Source organism: Stegastes partitus, unplaced genomic scaffold (assembly GCF_000690725.1).
Source record: "Stegastes partitus isolate 25-593 unplaced genomic scaffold, Stegastes_partitus-1.0.2 Scaffold234, whole genome shotgun sequence".
Taxonomy (NCBI): Eukaryota; Metazoa; Chordata; class Actinopteri; family Pomacentridae; genus Stegastes; species Stegastes partitus.
Window position 1 is genome coordinate 552492 of NW_007577965.1, and position 16691 is coordinate 569182.

General features: G+C 41.0%; 1 protein-coding gene across 1 annotated transcript; it reads left to right on the forward strand.

The window, feature by feature from the left end:
• The first annotated feature begins 2698 nt into the window (after positions 1-2698).
• On the forward strand, positions 2699-7239 carry slc14a2 (solute carrier family 14 member 2). The gene is made up of 10 exons (XM_008281493.1): positions 2699-2764; positions 3278-3349; positions 3435-3618; positions 4155-4344; positions 4542-4670; positions 5090-5282; positions 5769-5916; positions 6150-6284; positions 6403-6452; positions 6550-7239. The coding sequence occupies exons 1-10, from the start codon at positions 2699-2701 to the stop codon at positions 6970-6972; spliced, it is 1590 nt and encodes a 529-aa protein (XP_008279715.1). The 3' UTR covers positions 6973-7239.
• Positions 7240-16691: the final 9452 nt, after the last annotated feature.

Genomic DNA, 16691 nt, shown 5'->3' on the forward strand with positions numbered 1-16691 from the left:
GACCTGTCCAGGGTGTCCCCTGCCTTCACCCTAAGCCCTAAGTCGCCCTAAGTCAGCTGGGATAGACTCCAGCCCCCCCGTGACCCTCGTGCAAATGAAGCAGTGTATAGACAATGGATGGATGGATGGATGTATGTATATATTGTTTTTCTCTTGCAATTTTTCTGTTTCTTTTTCCTACAGTTTGCACTGGGTGTTTCTAAATTATTCTTGCACTGACTACACTTTTTTCTTTTGAAGCTGTTGTAACGGTGAACTTTCCCCACTATGGGATCAATAAAGTTAATCTTTATCTTCCTCGACTTCACCTTGAGTTGACTGTGTATATTTTCTTTGGGAGTGTAGATGCTCCTCTTGTACTTCTTGTCTATTGTGGTCTGCTATGTGTGCTAAGTTCACACTTTTAGCTGTTTATTCAAACTTTCATTTTGTCGTTGTTCTTATTTAGTTTAAATCTATCAGCCATGAGTCAATTTATCCAAAGAGCTTCCTTTGTTGTCTGTTGACTGGTTAGTGCTTCAGGCATTTAAACCTCAGGGCCATTCATCTCATGGTAGAGTCCACAATATTCTCCCAACTAATAATTATTGTAATCATACATTAATTTACAGATTTAATGGCCTCAGTATTGTAGGGTAGAAAATAAGATTATTTTCACACCAAAGCAAGTGATTGCATTAATTAAAATTATTAAAACCAACCTTTGAACTATTCGTCCAGCGATATAATCTCAGAGTCAGCATAATAATTCTAATAAATTGTTTACTCTTGGTGATCAGTCAAGAGTGTTTTATAAAGTTAAGGGAATTAATTTAGAGATCAGGTAACTAAACGCTTCTACGAGGAGCGTTTGGTATAATTTCAATGGTACGGTTGGTGTTTGACACCCCCCCACTTAGTTAGTTTAAACAAATTCAATTATTGAAATGTATTGAGGGACATGTCTTGTCCTGGTGTCTTATCATACCATTGAGTTGTTGCTAACTTATAGCAGTTTAATTGACGACTCTGGTTTTGAGTATATGACGTCGTACCTGAAGTTAAGAACCAGATCTTGCCCGATGCCTGTCTTATCTGAGGAGATGTTTCCTATCTGCCTCTGCCTGTCTGTCTTCAGTGATTCCCGGGCACGCGTTAGCCACCCCAGGTCCACGCCAAAAATAACAAACTAAAATTAAAAAAAACAAAATAACTCACAGGCAGTGAGGCGTGCTCATTACCGCCACCTGTCTAATCAGGCAAGTCTGTTCGTGTGGTTGAAGTTGCGTGTTGGGTTCAACCTGTTGATTTTAGGGTTTTGAGCGTAATGATTTAGGTTCCAAGCCGGGACTTGCTAGTTGGATTTGGCAACACACCAAGCAGCCTTTGACATAATCTGTTACATCTTGTCGCATACCTGACCAGTATGCTCCTTGGCTGAGGGTGTCATATGTGGCTTGGGTGCTATGGTGGCCAGCACGTGGTGCGTCATGGGCAAGCATCAGCATCACCCCACCCCTTTGGCACTGAGGAACCACGAGTCATGACGAAATGTGGTCATCAGGGTAATAGAGCAGCATGTCGTCCCGCAGACGGAAGTTGTGCTGGTGTCGTTGAAAGTTCATCTTGAAAATCGAGGGATCTGTGCGTTGGATTGCAACGATATCAGAGCTCGAGAGAAGGACTTATCCTACTGTAACTAAGCTTTGGGGTATTTATCAGAATATGATATACCATAACATTTAACAACACTTAAACTAATATCAGATATTCACGTCCCATTAAGATCCTCTGGTGCTTTTTCCCATTGTCTGCTGATCGCATTCCTTTAAGTCCAGAGCAGACAGAGGAGGAGGGGTAGAGCAATGAAGATCACCCATTTGGTTATTCAGACTCTACGTGAGTGTCTCTTATCTGATAGTTTTCTTTGAAGCTCTGGTGGTGTGATCTGGTGCTTTACAACTTCTGGTTGTCCTGGCTTTGTCTCCAGGCCATCTGCGAGGCTGATCTACACACACCTATGACCTGCAGGACAGTACTGTGTCTTTTGGGCAGCTGTGTCTGTTCATATCCTACAGTATTTATTAAAACTATTGTGAAAAATGCCAGTAGTATGCTTGTTCCTTGTTTTGACAATGACACTCAGTAAAAAACGGTGTAAGCCAGAGAATGACACCAATATTTTAAAACTGACAACTGCAATGTGTTTGGCATTTACATGTCAGGAAATTAACTAGAACAAGAATTTTGGCAAGTTTAGAAAGTGGATCACAACTTGTGCAGCAACACTAGACACACTTCCTTTGTGATTCCACGCACTCTTCTTCTTCTTTGGAAAACAAGTCAGTCCTGAGTTTACCCCAGATAGTTAAGGCTCTGCAGCATTTCACATTACACAACAAAATCCTGACTTCACCTGACCTCATTCTCACCTCATTTGTGACAATCAGTGAAGGAGAAAGTAAAAAAAACAAAACAAAAAGTGTCTCAGTGTGTTAAGAGAGAGATTCGGGTGTGGCAAAGTTTATCACTGCTGAGTGCCAGTGACTCCTGCAGAGGATGAACGCAGGAAACAAAGAGGCGGATGAGAGGGAGAGGTGAAGAGAAGAGGTGGAGTTTTCTCTGTCGTCTACTGCTATAAAAGCCTTCGGCGGGAGTCTCCGCAATACAGCTCCACAGAAGCTGGCAGCCCATCCAACCTGTGCCTATTCTGGGACATATGCCTGGATCACACTGCACAAAGGTAGGGCCACTTGTCACTGTTTGTCAAAGAGCCCGGAGTCCAGCAGGACAGTAAAACAAGGTTAATCTTTAGGTCGTGTTTGTTTGAATAAACTATTATTTGAAGAAGATTATAGGCACAATGTTATCTTAGTTGTATTATTATCCCTTTGTCTGTAAGCATTGATTTTCATGTATGAGAAATGAAAAAAATAAAAAAGTTGTGATACAATGAAGGTTTGTCTGAACAGTGACTTCTAGTTAACATGCAGGTGTTGCTTTTGGTTTCCTGCACTGTTATAGAGCCATAAGCAAATAATTTATTTAAATCCATAATTTATCTGTTTTTTTAAGAGGTGAGATTGTATTTTACTTTTCTTTTTTTTTTTTGTTTTTTTTTTAAATCTTACACAGGTTAGTAGAATGAAGGTACAGTAATGTCAGTAAGAAACTGAATGCACTGAAATCAGCAATTTTTATTTTTAAGGAATCAACACATATATATATATGTTTTAACACATAAAATAACTACTGAGCAAGTGGCTCCTGAGTGACATCTCTGCTCATCTCTTCTCAGGATATTCAGAAGAATATCAACTGTTCCACTCCCGCTGCGCAGTCCACTCGCCCTCCTGTCAACACCTCTACTGTAAGTCACTGCTCACTCTTCACATGTGTATTTTAATATGATTCAAACAAGTTTTTTTGTAACTCTAAAATTAATCTGTAACCAGGAGCTGCAGCCCCTCATGGCCCACCCTGACCTGCACAGTGAGAATGAACGCTCACAGGAGGACAAGCCCAAGGAGAAAGTGCAGCCTGCGGGACCGACCAGGCTGCAGAGGGCAAAGGCACGATTCCTAAAGGGAGTGTCCTACTTCTCTGGAGACATGGAGGTGTTTGGGAAATGGATGGAAAGTAAGTCGATATTAACTTTCTGATTTGCAAATGATTAAACTCTCCTGATCCACACAGAGGCAGCACAGCACAGATGCACTGGAAATGTCATTGTTGTAAACATGCAGAACATAATGCTTCACTTGAAGGTGACACTCGATGCACCTTTCTGAAAAACAACACAGTCTGTATATCAGTTACTGCACATTAAAATCAATTATGTAGGTATTTGGAGGGCGACACAAGAGCAAATTTGAATAACACGAAAGTACTGCGGTAATATATTGACGAGCGTACGCCCGACAGACTCATGACAGGAACTTGAAAGTGTGCCCTTAAGGCAAGTCAGGTTACAGAGAGTTTAACGGACCTGAAACAATGCGCAACAGTTTTTCCTTTGAACATTTGGAACGTGGTTTCAGTGGAAGTGCCCGTGATCTTAATCACTTTGATCAGTCGCAATCTGTCATGTGGCCCTTCTGATTATGTCAGACTCCTCAGTCTTCAGAGTCTTTACACAAGAACAGTCAAATAAATCTCTCTGTTCCGTCTTCCAGAACAGTTCATCTTGCTGCAGCTGCTGGACTGGGTTTTGCGTGGAGCGGCCCAGGTGATGTTCGTCAACAATCCTCTGAGTGGCCTCATCATTTTTGCTGGTCTCATCCTGCAGAACTACTGGTGGGCCCTCAACGGCTTTGTGGGAACGCTCTTTGCAACCATTTCTGCTCTCATTCTGCAGCAGAACAGGTGTGAACACACAGTTATTTCTTGACTAAACTGATGGTGCGTAGAGTGATAATTTAATGTCTTTATTCAATTAAGACATCATACAAAAGCTTTTCCCTGAAGATCATATGAAGATGAACATGTAGGATGAGCTACATACACTTTGTTGCACACAAGAAAAATATGAATTGATACATCCAGCTAACTTTCCCTCACAGGGGTGCAATAGCTGCAGGGCTGTATGGATATAACGGCATCCTGGTGGGTCTGCTGATGGCTGTGTTCTCCAACGCAGGAAACTGGTACTGGTGGCTCCTGCTACCAAACATCTTCATGTCCATGATGTGGTAAGCACACAGACTGAGTAACAGTAAAACAGTACAGATCATATGGGTTCATATCATGATGAAGGAAAGTGGCTAAACTAACCATGACGTGTTTGGAATTTAAAGGCCAACAGGTCTCAGTTTAGCATTTCACTTTAAAGAAACTTGAAGTTTCTAGACTCAAGTTTCATTTAAACTGATGTATTAGACATAAATTCAGTGAACACTTTAGTTATTCAGAGAGAACAAGTTGTCACAGTCAAACCACAGAACATCGTCTGGCAGGTATTCTTACATTACTAATAATAAGAGAAGCAAATCTGTAGAAATACCTCTGGCTGTGGAGGTATAAGAACACATTTTAATAATTACTCTAATAATCATGTGAGCTAAATGTGGAGTAAATCTAACACAGGTGATGTTGTATTATTGCGTTTCAGTCCGATTGTGTCCAGTGCCCTGGCGTCTATCAACAGTCGCTGGGATCTTCCAGTGTTTACGCTGCCCTTCAACATCCTGGTGTGTCTCCACATGGTCGCCACCGGCCACTACAACCACCACTTCCCCCAGGTCCTCATTCAGCCACGCTCGGAGTTCCCCAACATCACCTGGGCTGAAATAGACGTAGCTAAGGTCAGTGACAGGCTGCGTTCTGCGTATGTTTCCTCTCCTAACATACCTGTCAGCTGGCTGGTATGCTGTAGATACTGTTCCTGATCAGATGTTCTCACCTTTTCTCTGATGCTGTGCCAGATTACTCAGCCTTGTTACTTCACACCTTCTCTGTTACAACAATGATAAATTACTTGTCCCTTGCACGGCATTCAATCAAAGTCTTGGGAAATGCATTCTTCACAGATAGTTATATTAGGTTTTAAAGGCACTGTACACTCAAACACGCAGATGTTTTCAGTTATTCTGGGAAATAAGGAGGTTGAATTACTAAGAAAGAACTATGTTTTACCTACAAATGCAATTTTGCCTTGTTTGCAAGTTGTACACACCCACAACCCAAAAAGATGTCAGTCAGCTAATGTTAAAAAAAAAAAAAAAACACACATGTGAGATTTAAATCATCATTTACAATCATGTGTAACTTTTCTTTCTGCACCTTTTCAGCTGTTCATGTCGGTGCCTGTGGGAGTGGGCCAGGTCTATGGCTGTGACAACCCCTGGACAGGAGGAATCTTCATCATCTCGCTCTTCATCTCGTCCCCCATCACCTGTGCTCATGCTGTCCTGGGATCTGCAGTGGGCATGGTTTCAGGTGAGAACCAAACTTCTGATGACGGAATTCACATTATTGCTTATTATTGCTCTCTTACATAATGAATTCAAGTCACAGTCAACATATTGCAGACTCCAAGATTACCTCAAAAATATTTGTTAAAGGTGGAAAATAGCCAGCAGGGTTATTGTTCATTACGATAACCTGAAGTTAAATTGAATGAGGTGATGCTCTGAGAGTTGTTATTAACATTTGGGTGTGTTTTCTTGCAGGCTTGGCTCTGGCAGCTCCTTTTGGAGACATTTACTTCGGCCTCTGGGGATACAACTGCGTGTTAGCCTGCATTGCCATCGGAGGAATGTTTTACGCTCTCACCTGGCAGGTGCACCTGCTTGCCATCACATGTGGTAAGTATTCACCTAGAAAGATAAAAAGACCAGAGAGACCTGGTATTTGTAATCTGCAATTGCATTTCAACGTGCGCATGACTGTCCCTCACAATACTCCACTTTCTCTCCTCTGCAGCTTTTTTCTGCGCATACCTCGGCTCAGCCATTGCCGGCATCATGTCCAATGTAAGTCTGCATTTTTCTCATTTCTTTGTAGAAATCAGCGTGTAATAAAACCTTTCGTATTACAAGTTGCTAACTGAAATGCATTTTTCATCTACAGTTTGGTTTGCCAGCCTGCACCTGGCCTTTCTGTCTCTCTGCCCTCACTTTCCTCCTCTTAACCACGGGGACCAACCGGATCTTCAAGCTGCCACTGGCCAAAGTCACCTACCCTGAGAAAAACCTGGGCTTCTTCTGGAAGATGAAGAAGCAGGAGAAAAAGGAGAAGGCTGAGAAGGAGAAGAAAGAGAGGGAAGAGCAGCAGAGAGCCATCGAAGAGGAAATCATACTAAATGAGAAAGAGCAACTTAGGCTGCAGCTTGAAAGAATGGAGGAAGGGAAAATAGAAAGCGTGGCATCAGAGGGTAAAAACGACAAGATGTACATCGAAGACAACAGGCCTGAAGCAGGAGAGCAGGTTTCTGATGAAGAAAGAAACAGGCGCAATGATTTCACCGAGGTCACCGTTGCTGATTATGTTTAAAACTACATTTCTGCTGAGAGATAATGATGAGAGATGATGAGAGATGATGAGAGATGATGAGAGATGATGAGAGTGATATGCTTATGTAACTCGACTTTATGAAGAATGTAAATAAGAGCAGCTAGCAGTTCTATACTATACTCCAAATACGTATGCTGAGAATCCTTTCTGAATGCGGTTGATGCTTTACTGGATGGTTTGATGGCATGTTGCACCTTGTTTTATACATTTGTATATTTTTTTAAATAAATATTTTTTAAATAATCAGTCTGATCCATGCTTGCTGATTCAGTGTTGTCGACCTGACTTGAGTCAAATATGAAATAATTACAAATAATCCAGTGGGCTTGTCTTACACTTGTTACACAACATTTAATTGTAAGGTAAGGTTGTTGTTGGAAAAGACTCAAAATCACCTTAAATTCTGTGAACATGATACATAAACAGTTCTTATATAGTGCAATTATTATAGCGGCTGCAGTTCTGTGGACATCAGGAAGATCAGCTGTTAATTAAGATGTGAGGGATCCTTACCAACGAAACGCAATTTCATTTAATAGAATATCTTCTCAGAAAGTGTTTGTTTTTTAACTGATTTTTGAAAAGTGCAGCTCTCTGTGTGAAACAGTCACATTTACATCATGTATACACACTTTAATAATAATAATAATGTACTGAGTTAAATGTTACTATTGTGCACTGCTAAACCTAATTAACCAAGAAACTTGCCTCTATTGCCAGTGACAATAGACCATGAATATGCAGGACTGCTGGTCACAGCCATTGCATCACATTTTGGTATTTATATTTAATTAAAATATAATGAAATACCAGACAAGTGCACAAAAGGGCCGGAGCTGTTTTGGAAGTTGTGGACTGTTTTCGTTGGTGCCGGGCTGTAGTTTGCTCTAAATCACTTGTATGCGTATTGATGCAACAATTGCATGTTGTGAAACCCCGCTAAAGTCTAAACAATGAAAATAATAAAAGAAGAAAAAAAAAAAAAAAAACAGATTAATTTTACTTGGAACAGGATTACTGCCTTTTTGGCTTTATTTAACACGGTGGGTTTAGCAGTTTGAGAAACCTGTGTATTTATTTTGCAGTTATATGAAAGGAGTGATACCAGTCTGCAAACCAACTGACTGGAAGGTCTGACAGATGTGAAGCAGTCACAGCCATTGTTTTTCATCCAAGGTTTGTTATTTATGCACAATGACAGTATAATTAAAGACCAGAGACGATTATATAACAGTTTTGGCATTGACTGTCATGGACTATTTCCATTGGCACCATCAGATGTGTTAGGAGGTGTGAAACTGTCGTGTGAGTGTGTCACAAGGAAAACTATGCATATCTGTATGACAACAGCATTTAGGATGCGCATTAATTTATGAACCAGCGCGCCCTGTTTCTTCCATGTTTCAAAGCCAAAACTTTTTTTTTTGCTAAATGAAAAAAGCAACAGATTGAAACCAGCATTCATTAAAATTTTAAAAAATAACTTGGTTTAAAGGAACAGTTTAAAATATTCAGGTAACAAATTAATTTGCTTCTAAAGAGTTACATGAAAAGTGAAAAATCACTCTAAAGTCAGTAAAGCAACTGCTCATCGGTTTAAATGAGCAGGAGGACTAAAAACAAAGGGAAACAACCTGGTTCTGTCCAAAGGCCACAAAACTTTACAAGCACCCTCAAAGCTCAGCAAACAACGAGTTATATCACATCACGTGAATCTGTGCACAAAGAAGTGCCTAAAAGAGAATCTGCTGCTGTTGGTTGGTGTATGGGGCCGTAGCATTTCCAGGCTGGGAGTGAGAACTTAATGTAAATTGGACTTGTGGAAACGCCAGAAGCCAGGCCAGCTGTTACCACGCTATGAGATTTTATGCTAAGCTAAGGTAACTTAGTGCATTAAGTGTTGTCATGGAGTATTTTCCTGACTGCATTCACTTCAGTGTTCCATATGCTGAAAATCTATTTTTATTGTGTTTCGTGATAGTCATAAACTTGGAGGTGTAAAATAAAAGCTGGAAAGATATAAAGCCCCTCAGCCTGTTAGCCTCCAGCTTCACCAGCCAGTAAGGATTTAACGGAGGTGTTGTTTACCACCTGACCAACCAATAGGCATCCAGCTCACACAGACAGCTCCTTCTTCCTGAAAGGGGCGGGACTTTGATTCATTTGCTGAAAGGGGACACAACATGGGACCTTTACATATCTGTCCAACGTGCGTCATTGGTCCACCGATGTATCATTCTCTGCTAATGTCCTGACTGCATGTCATGTTTACATCAAAAACTTGTGCTATCTCTGTTTAGTCTACTTTTTGTCCTGAATATTGTGGCCTCACATATTGTCTTCTGAGCAGGTGAAATGATGCAGATACAAAACATTCCCATCAAAACTGTCTTGCACAGTTCACCTGTTAAAACATATGGACCTCCCTCATATATTATGATTTTTAACTTTCTGTTTATTTACCATCATTACATTCACCTCGTATGTTTCTACGTGCATCTTATATAACATATGAAAACATGTCGTGTAAATGGTTTTACACTTTCTCCCTCTGTGTACGTCCCAAAATGTCAAAGTATTCTCACATACTTTTACCTCGACCTTCACGTGATGGTCACACAATTTGGAGTACAAGTACTGATTGTCTCAGTTTGTTAGATGCTAGTTAACCATTTACTCCAGGTTAATGGGGGTTTGTCGTGTGAACTTGTAACGAAGGTCAGAAGGGCTTTTTAAGAGATTTTTAGTTTAGCTGCTCCCTGTCTTGTTCTGGCTCTTTTTATGCTGGTGCCAGTCCTGTTGTGTCACAAACCCATTGTAGGAGGTGGTGCAAAGCATAGAGCTGGTCTCTTACGTGAAAGAATTCGTTGTTTTTCATTCTTTAGATGGAACATGATGGATCAGTTAATGCATGGTGCAATGTAAACATTTACGTTTAGAATTGCACTGACAGCACTGTTCAACCAGTTTGATGTCTTCTTCAGGCTGTCATTGTGAGAAAACCAAACAAAGCACGACTGTACTGACGTTCTCCCTGAAGTTCATTTTTCTGTTTGGTTCAGAAAAAACATTTAGTGAATGTGACTTTCAGAATGAACACTTGAGATTTATTAGTCTCTCTGGTCTGGGTATGATGTTTGCGTCGCACAGCGTGGGTGAAACATTCCAGAGCTTAATGAAGCGTGCGGTTTGGACGGTTGTGAACTGAGGGCCCAGCATGTTGAGCAAACTGCTGCTGTAATTGACAGGTGACTATAAAGATGTCAAAAGTTGAATCTGATAGAGCTGTACTGACATATCTAGGTCTGCTGGTTGGGCAGGGTTAAGTAACAAAGAATAAAGACGTACAATTTATTACCTGTCACACGACTAAATGTGGTGATGTTTTGGCTTACTGGGTTGTAGTTATAATTAACCTTTTTTGCACAAATGAAGCTGTTTCCAGTTGTGGCTCCTTGTTAAAAGCGCTGGTCAAATATGCTTCAGAAAGCAATTGAAAAGACAGCTCACCTGAACACATGTGCTACCTGCTTTAGTACTGGCTGCTCTGTGGATGGAGAAACTATTTTTCCGGCACATAAACTGAGGCTCTGGAGGTTGATCAGCTTCTCAGTTCATTATAAAAAGTTTAATAACTATTATTCGGAACCCCGAAGGAGGAGTTCTGAATTCTTAATGTGTGCCAAGACGTTTAAGATCGAGGGTCAGTTCCTTATGTCCATTCATTTACTTTACAGTCCTTATCAATAGCACTGAATAATATTTGTATTTGATTTAGCTTTTAGTTTTGCACGGGTGAGTAGCTAGAACACAAATACATACCTCACATGTGCATTCCATACTGGTAGTCTTCAGTATGGAATCCTGATTTTACATTTCAGTGACCTCATAGCAACCTGCTCCGACAGTATTGTGCTTCTTTATAACTACTTCACAGTCATTTTATATTTTCAAGCTGCTTCACAATACTTCTTTGATATCATAATCATTTTGTATTACTTTAAATGAACTGAACAGCACAAGGTTAATAGTTTAGAGATACAAGATTTCCGCTCCTGATGATGTTTATGTAACTCAAACCTCTCTGGAAGTTTGTAGTGTTTTTTTCCTAATCTGAGCATGGGAGATAAGTATGAAGATAGCAAAGATCTGATAACTGTAGGCACGTCTTTTCAGAAGCTTCCAGCGAAACGAACACAGGATTACGCAACATTATCAATGGATAATAATCCACACATGCTAGAAATCTTTTAGCATGTTTTTTTTTTTCATTGCATGCAGCCTTGCAAACTCTTGTGTGTCCTCAGCTGAACATTAAGGGAGATTTATTACAGCATTAATCAATTTAATAACAATTTTCAACAACTTGATTTTTTACTTTCCTTCATACTTAGACTAGAAAGAAGGTGCAAATTGCTTTGACTGAATTATATTGTGATAGCGGGAACATCCATCCATCATCTATATACCACCCAATCCTCACTAGGGTCGAAGGGGGTGCTGGAGCCTATCCCAGCTGACTTAGGGTGAAGGCAGGGGACACCCTGGACAGGTCACCAGTCTATCACAGGGCTACACTTAGAGACAGACAACCAAACACACTCACATTCACACCTACGGACAATTTAGAATCACCAATTAACCTCAACATGTTTTTGGACCGTGTGGGAGGAAGCCGAAGAACCCGGAGAGAACCCACGCCGCACAGGGAGAACATGCAAACTCCACGCAGAAAGATCCCGGGTGTCCTCACCAGGACGCGAACCTGCAACCTTCTTTCTGTGAGGCAACAGTGCTAACCACAGAGTCACCTTGCAGCCCTAGCGGGGAACATTTAAGTCTAAAATCAGATATAAGATGTGAACAAAGATGAAGAGGTGCCAGTTGTTTTGTGTCATTTGCAAAACTGTAGGTGGTGGAAGTGATTGACCCGTTCTAGAACATGCAAAAGTTTGTTGATTTTCATTCTTTAGTTGAAACAGTGTGCCGAGGATCAGTGAATTCAGAGTGCTATGTCATGACAGCTCGTCTTCTTAGTGCTGTGAGCTGAGACAGTTATGCCCACCAGCCCTCATAATTTCATAATGACATGGGGCGTCTTCCAACACATCCCTCAGGCTGCCTTTTGCAGCTTCATGAAAAAATCCTCACCCCAGTTTTACTACACATGCTGCCTGACCTTAAATGACTGCTGGTTAAATGGCTGAACCAATGAATAGTCGCAGTACAATTAGTGTTTGTCAGTATAAATAGATGGCATGTCCTGAAAACATTTAAATAGCCTGAGACAAAGCGTTTCAGTCATTCTTGAGAGTCCAGGACCCCAGCAGCTGATGTGCCGTATACGGAGTAGAGACTGAGGATAGTCAGGGTGACCTCTAGTGGTGCAGCACAGCACAGTCGCTATGCAGTTCTGCCGTAACAGAATGCAATGTGTGTCATGTTTCTATTGTAACATCTCTCGAACATCTAAGATATCGCAACAAAAAATTGTGCATGACTTATTTTCTGAGTCAAAAATGCAACAGTCAGAGAGATCATAACTTTGCCAAAGTAGATTAGAAAGTTCATGATGATAGTGTAATGACCTACAGTAAGTACAGCAAGTTCAGGTCTAAACCAATAAAAAATTCCAGCATAAATCCTCACATCTAAAGTCTTCCATCCAGACCACATTGCACAGCAGAAGTCTTGACTATGGCACAAAAAACTGTGGCTTCCTTTGAAGAGCCCTTAGTTGCACACTTACAGGTTTATAGTGCTATTATCTGGTGTCTATTAAAATAGATTTACATGCCTCAGTGTTCAAAAACTGCTGCAGAATCTCTTCTCATCCTCAGAAATGCTCCGTTTTTATGCTTTAAGGCCCCCTTCTTGAAAATCCCAGTCTGCTCTAATTGGTCAGCTGTCTCGACGAAAGCGAGGCAACGTTGGATATGTACCATAAACACCCAGATGGCTGTACGGATGTGGCCGTGGTAGAAGCGTGACAAAATAATGGTGGACTGCGAGGAAGTCACTTATTCTTTGTTTGAGAGTGTAGCAAACTAGCTGCGAGGCAGGTGTCATGCAAAGATGGTATGTGATGACGTAGATGAGTAACCAAAGAAATGCCTGGACTGTAATCAAGGTGTTTCAGACAGGAAAGGAGCAGAGTTTTCTGGAGGAAAGAATAACTCCCCGTGGTGGAAACTTTGGGCTTTGTAAGTTAGCAGACCATCTACTCAGACAAAAAGACTATAACACACAGAAGGAAAGGGAAACCCCCAAAAAGCACAACATGGGCTCTTTAAATCTCAAGGCTGCACTTCCAAGAGTGTCACTGAATGAGGTCCAGTAGCACCTGCAGCTCCAATTTACACCTGCTAACAGATCACACCTACCTCATATTGTACATTGTTAAAACTGGTCCGCAATGTCTCATTAGAATATCCCAACAAACTCTACCAGCTGACCCCTTGAAAATGCACAACTCAGCAGTCACACTTCAGAGCCACAATCACAGGTTAGTTCTAACCGGAGGAGCCGCATATCTGTTCACATTGCTGATCTACAGCCACCTTTACTAACAGCAACAGAGGAGGCAGAAAAAGAGACTGAAGAACTGAGCAACAGAGCGACACCAGCGACACTAGGTTCCTGAAACCAGCACAAATGGTTCCCTTTTGCACATAGCCTTCAAGTTCAGTGAGCTTCTAATCAATTTGTCAAACTAGTCACTTTCCATCATGTGATTTTTTTCTCTTTTTTTTGCATGTTGGCGATCAGGAGTTACACAGCACGTCATCACACAGTTCAATCTGATACCATGAAACTGCTGATGCAGGTGACAGTGACGATGGTCTGACCTGCTTGTTTAGATGACCTGCATAGTTCAGATGGCTGTGCTTTCAATGGGGGTTCTGACTGAATGGGATTAAGGGTGATTTACTGATGTTGCATCTCCAATGTGCATTTAGCATCTTTGTAGGATCGCAGTGCTGATCCTTATCTGCCTTTTTACTCTTGTAAGCATGCATTTGTTCTTTGACTGATGTCCGCAAACCCCCATAGCTGACTATGACATGCAGACAGTCGGGTAGTACAGATGACACAGTGAGCAATTGGCCTGATCAGCATTTTGCTTACTGATGGTGGTATCTATCTATCTAGCAAAGAATATGTAAACTTGCTGCCACCCTTCAGCACCGAAAAGATATTAAAAGGCTGAGTATATGAAGACTTGTAGAGAAGGAGTCTGCATTAAGTACTGGTGTACTTTTTGTTCAGACTTTAAACTTGTACTCTGCTGCATGTCAGACTGGATAGTTTAGATTTATGTTGTTTAGTCCTACTAATGTGTTTTAAAGTAAAATGGAAGGATTTCTTAAATTTGTTTTACAGACAAAGTTGCCAGTATTTCTCATTTATTTTGTACGTAGGATGTCTTTTCAAACATCTAACCAGGGATAACCTATCCAATTTGGCCTTCTAGGTTAACGCTGACTCACAGTTTTGCCTTTTGAGCAATAAACACAGTCTCTGTCAGACAAACTGAGCTCTTACAATGTCAGCATAATTGAATGCAACAGTGCAAAGACACAACCCTTTACCTTCAACACCACACTGTAAATACTTCAACACTTTTACTTAAGTAAAATTTTAGTTCATCACTTACTTTTAATGAAGTGCCATTCCACTGCAGTTTTGATCATTTTACTTAAGTATAAAACTCAAGTACCATCTCTGGTAGCAGCACCAAGCAATACTCCTGTATAGAGAGCATACTGGAAACATGCGTATGCACTGAACATACAAGTCAAGGTATGTACATTCTTCAGTCATGTGACGTGATTAAAATCTTCAGCATGCCTTTGGTGCATACAAACTTCTTCAAAGTTCTATATGATGTGTTGTGGAATGAAGAAACGCTGTAGCTGTCATCTCCTTTCACATGTCGTCCCATCAGGACATCATCGTTGTCTGTCAGCACTCACAAGTGCATCGCGTGAGCACAATGTTGTTCTCAGCATCTCTGTTGGGACAGCACTCATGACCCACAAAGCATGATGTTTACTGTTGTTTTTGTTAATCGGGTCATCTGAAGAGGGCTTCAAGGTGGCCTCGCAACAAGAAGGTCACCGGTTCGCGTCCCGGTGAGGACACCCAGGATCTTTCTGCTTGGAATGTTCTCTCTCTCTCCAGCTTCATCACACAGTCCAAAAACATGTTGAGGTTAATTGGTGATTCTAAATTGTCCGTAGGTGTGAATGTGAGTGTGCTTGGTTGTCTGTCTCTAAGTGTAGCCCTGTGATAGACTAGTGACCTGTCCAGGGTGTCCCCTGCCTTCACCCTAAGTCAGCTGGGATAGACTCCAGCCCCCCCACGACCCTAGTGAGGATGAAGCGGTGTATAGATGATGGATGGATGGAGGTCATCCCTCACTTTAAGGATCAGTTCTTGCTCTGTCCTTTGCACACATACTAACAAACTCACAGTCACAACAAAATGAAGAAATTTCACCTGATGCTGGAGCTACAAGGAAATTCACGGAAGCATTAAAGTTATTACAGTCTTCCCTCAGGGCAACATAAAAGTCTGTGTTACCAACAGCAAATGACAAACCCACATCCCTACCCTTAGCTATAAAAATGTACATTTTAACATACCTTCTGCATTGTTACCAACACAGCAATCTCTAAAGGTTTCTGCACATAAAACAATGGAAGTGGTGGTTTGATAGTCATTGTTCCTGTGATATGTTCACGTGTGAAGGGTGAACCTTTTGCTGAATGATTCTAGTTGCTATGCACATGTTTAGCAGAGGTTGAAGCCCCTCCATGCACATGGTGAGTTTTTGTCACTTGGATTTATGAGTCACCTACTAGAAATCTACAAAGAATGTCACACTAACTGAGTCCAGGATGCCCCACAGGGATTATTTATGACTGTCCCTTTCACAAGTTGCGATGATCTAAACCTGTGTGAGGTTTTGAAAGACATCTAATTGATGACTTAGACCTTCAGGCCTTGTGCTGTGTTTTGCTACATGCTGTCTGAACCTAGCAGCTGGGATAAATTAGTGCAATACCAGGCAATGAGCTGTCACGACATCTGTGCCTGCAGCAAGTTACAGTTCACCATCATGTGAAGAACTGTGCTGAAACCAAGTCATGTTTAAAATGTACACCAAAGAATTTGTCAGGTGGAACACAAACTAATTCATTTATCCTGTATAATGTTAGTATACATACACATAGAAGGAAACTGTTTGGTGAACTAGATCGAAATGTGTAAACTCCTGCAGCTGTTCAACATTTAAAAAAAAAAAAAAAGAAGCCCATTACAGCTGAAGGATTTTGTTTGTTTTACACACTTAACATAAAGTAATGGTTTCAACCACCACTTCAAGTCCTTTTAAATCTCCAGTGTGTAAGTAAATCACAAAAAGGGACTGACATCATTTACAGAGCTCAATTAATTGAGTTAAACATCCTCTACAAAGTCGACAACATGAATGAGAACGTTTCCAGAAGAGCTAGAATGACCTCTGGTGGTGCATCATGTAATTCTGATATCCATCTGCCCTGCATTTACACAGCATCCCCGTTAGACTGATGTTGGTCTTGTAGCATTAAATTTCAAAATATTTCAAAATATTATAAGAGCAACAATCTGGACAAATTACCAAATCTTTTGCTTTCAGATGTGTAATGTTG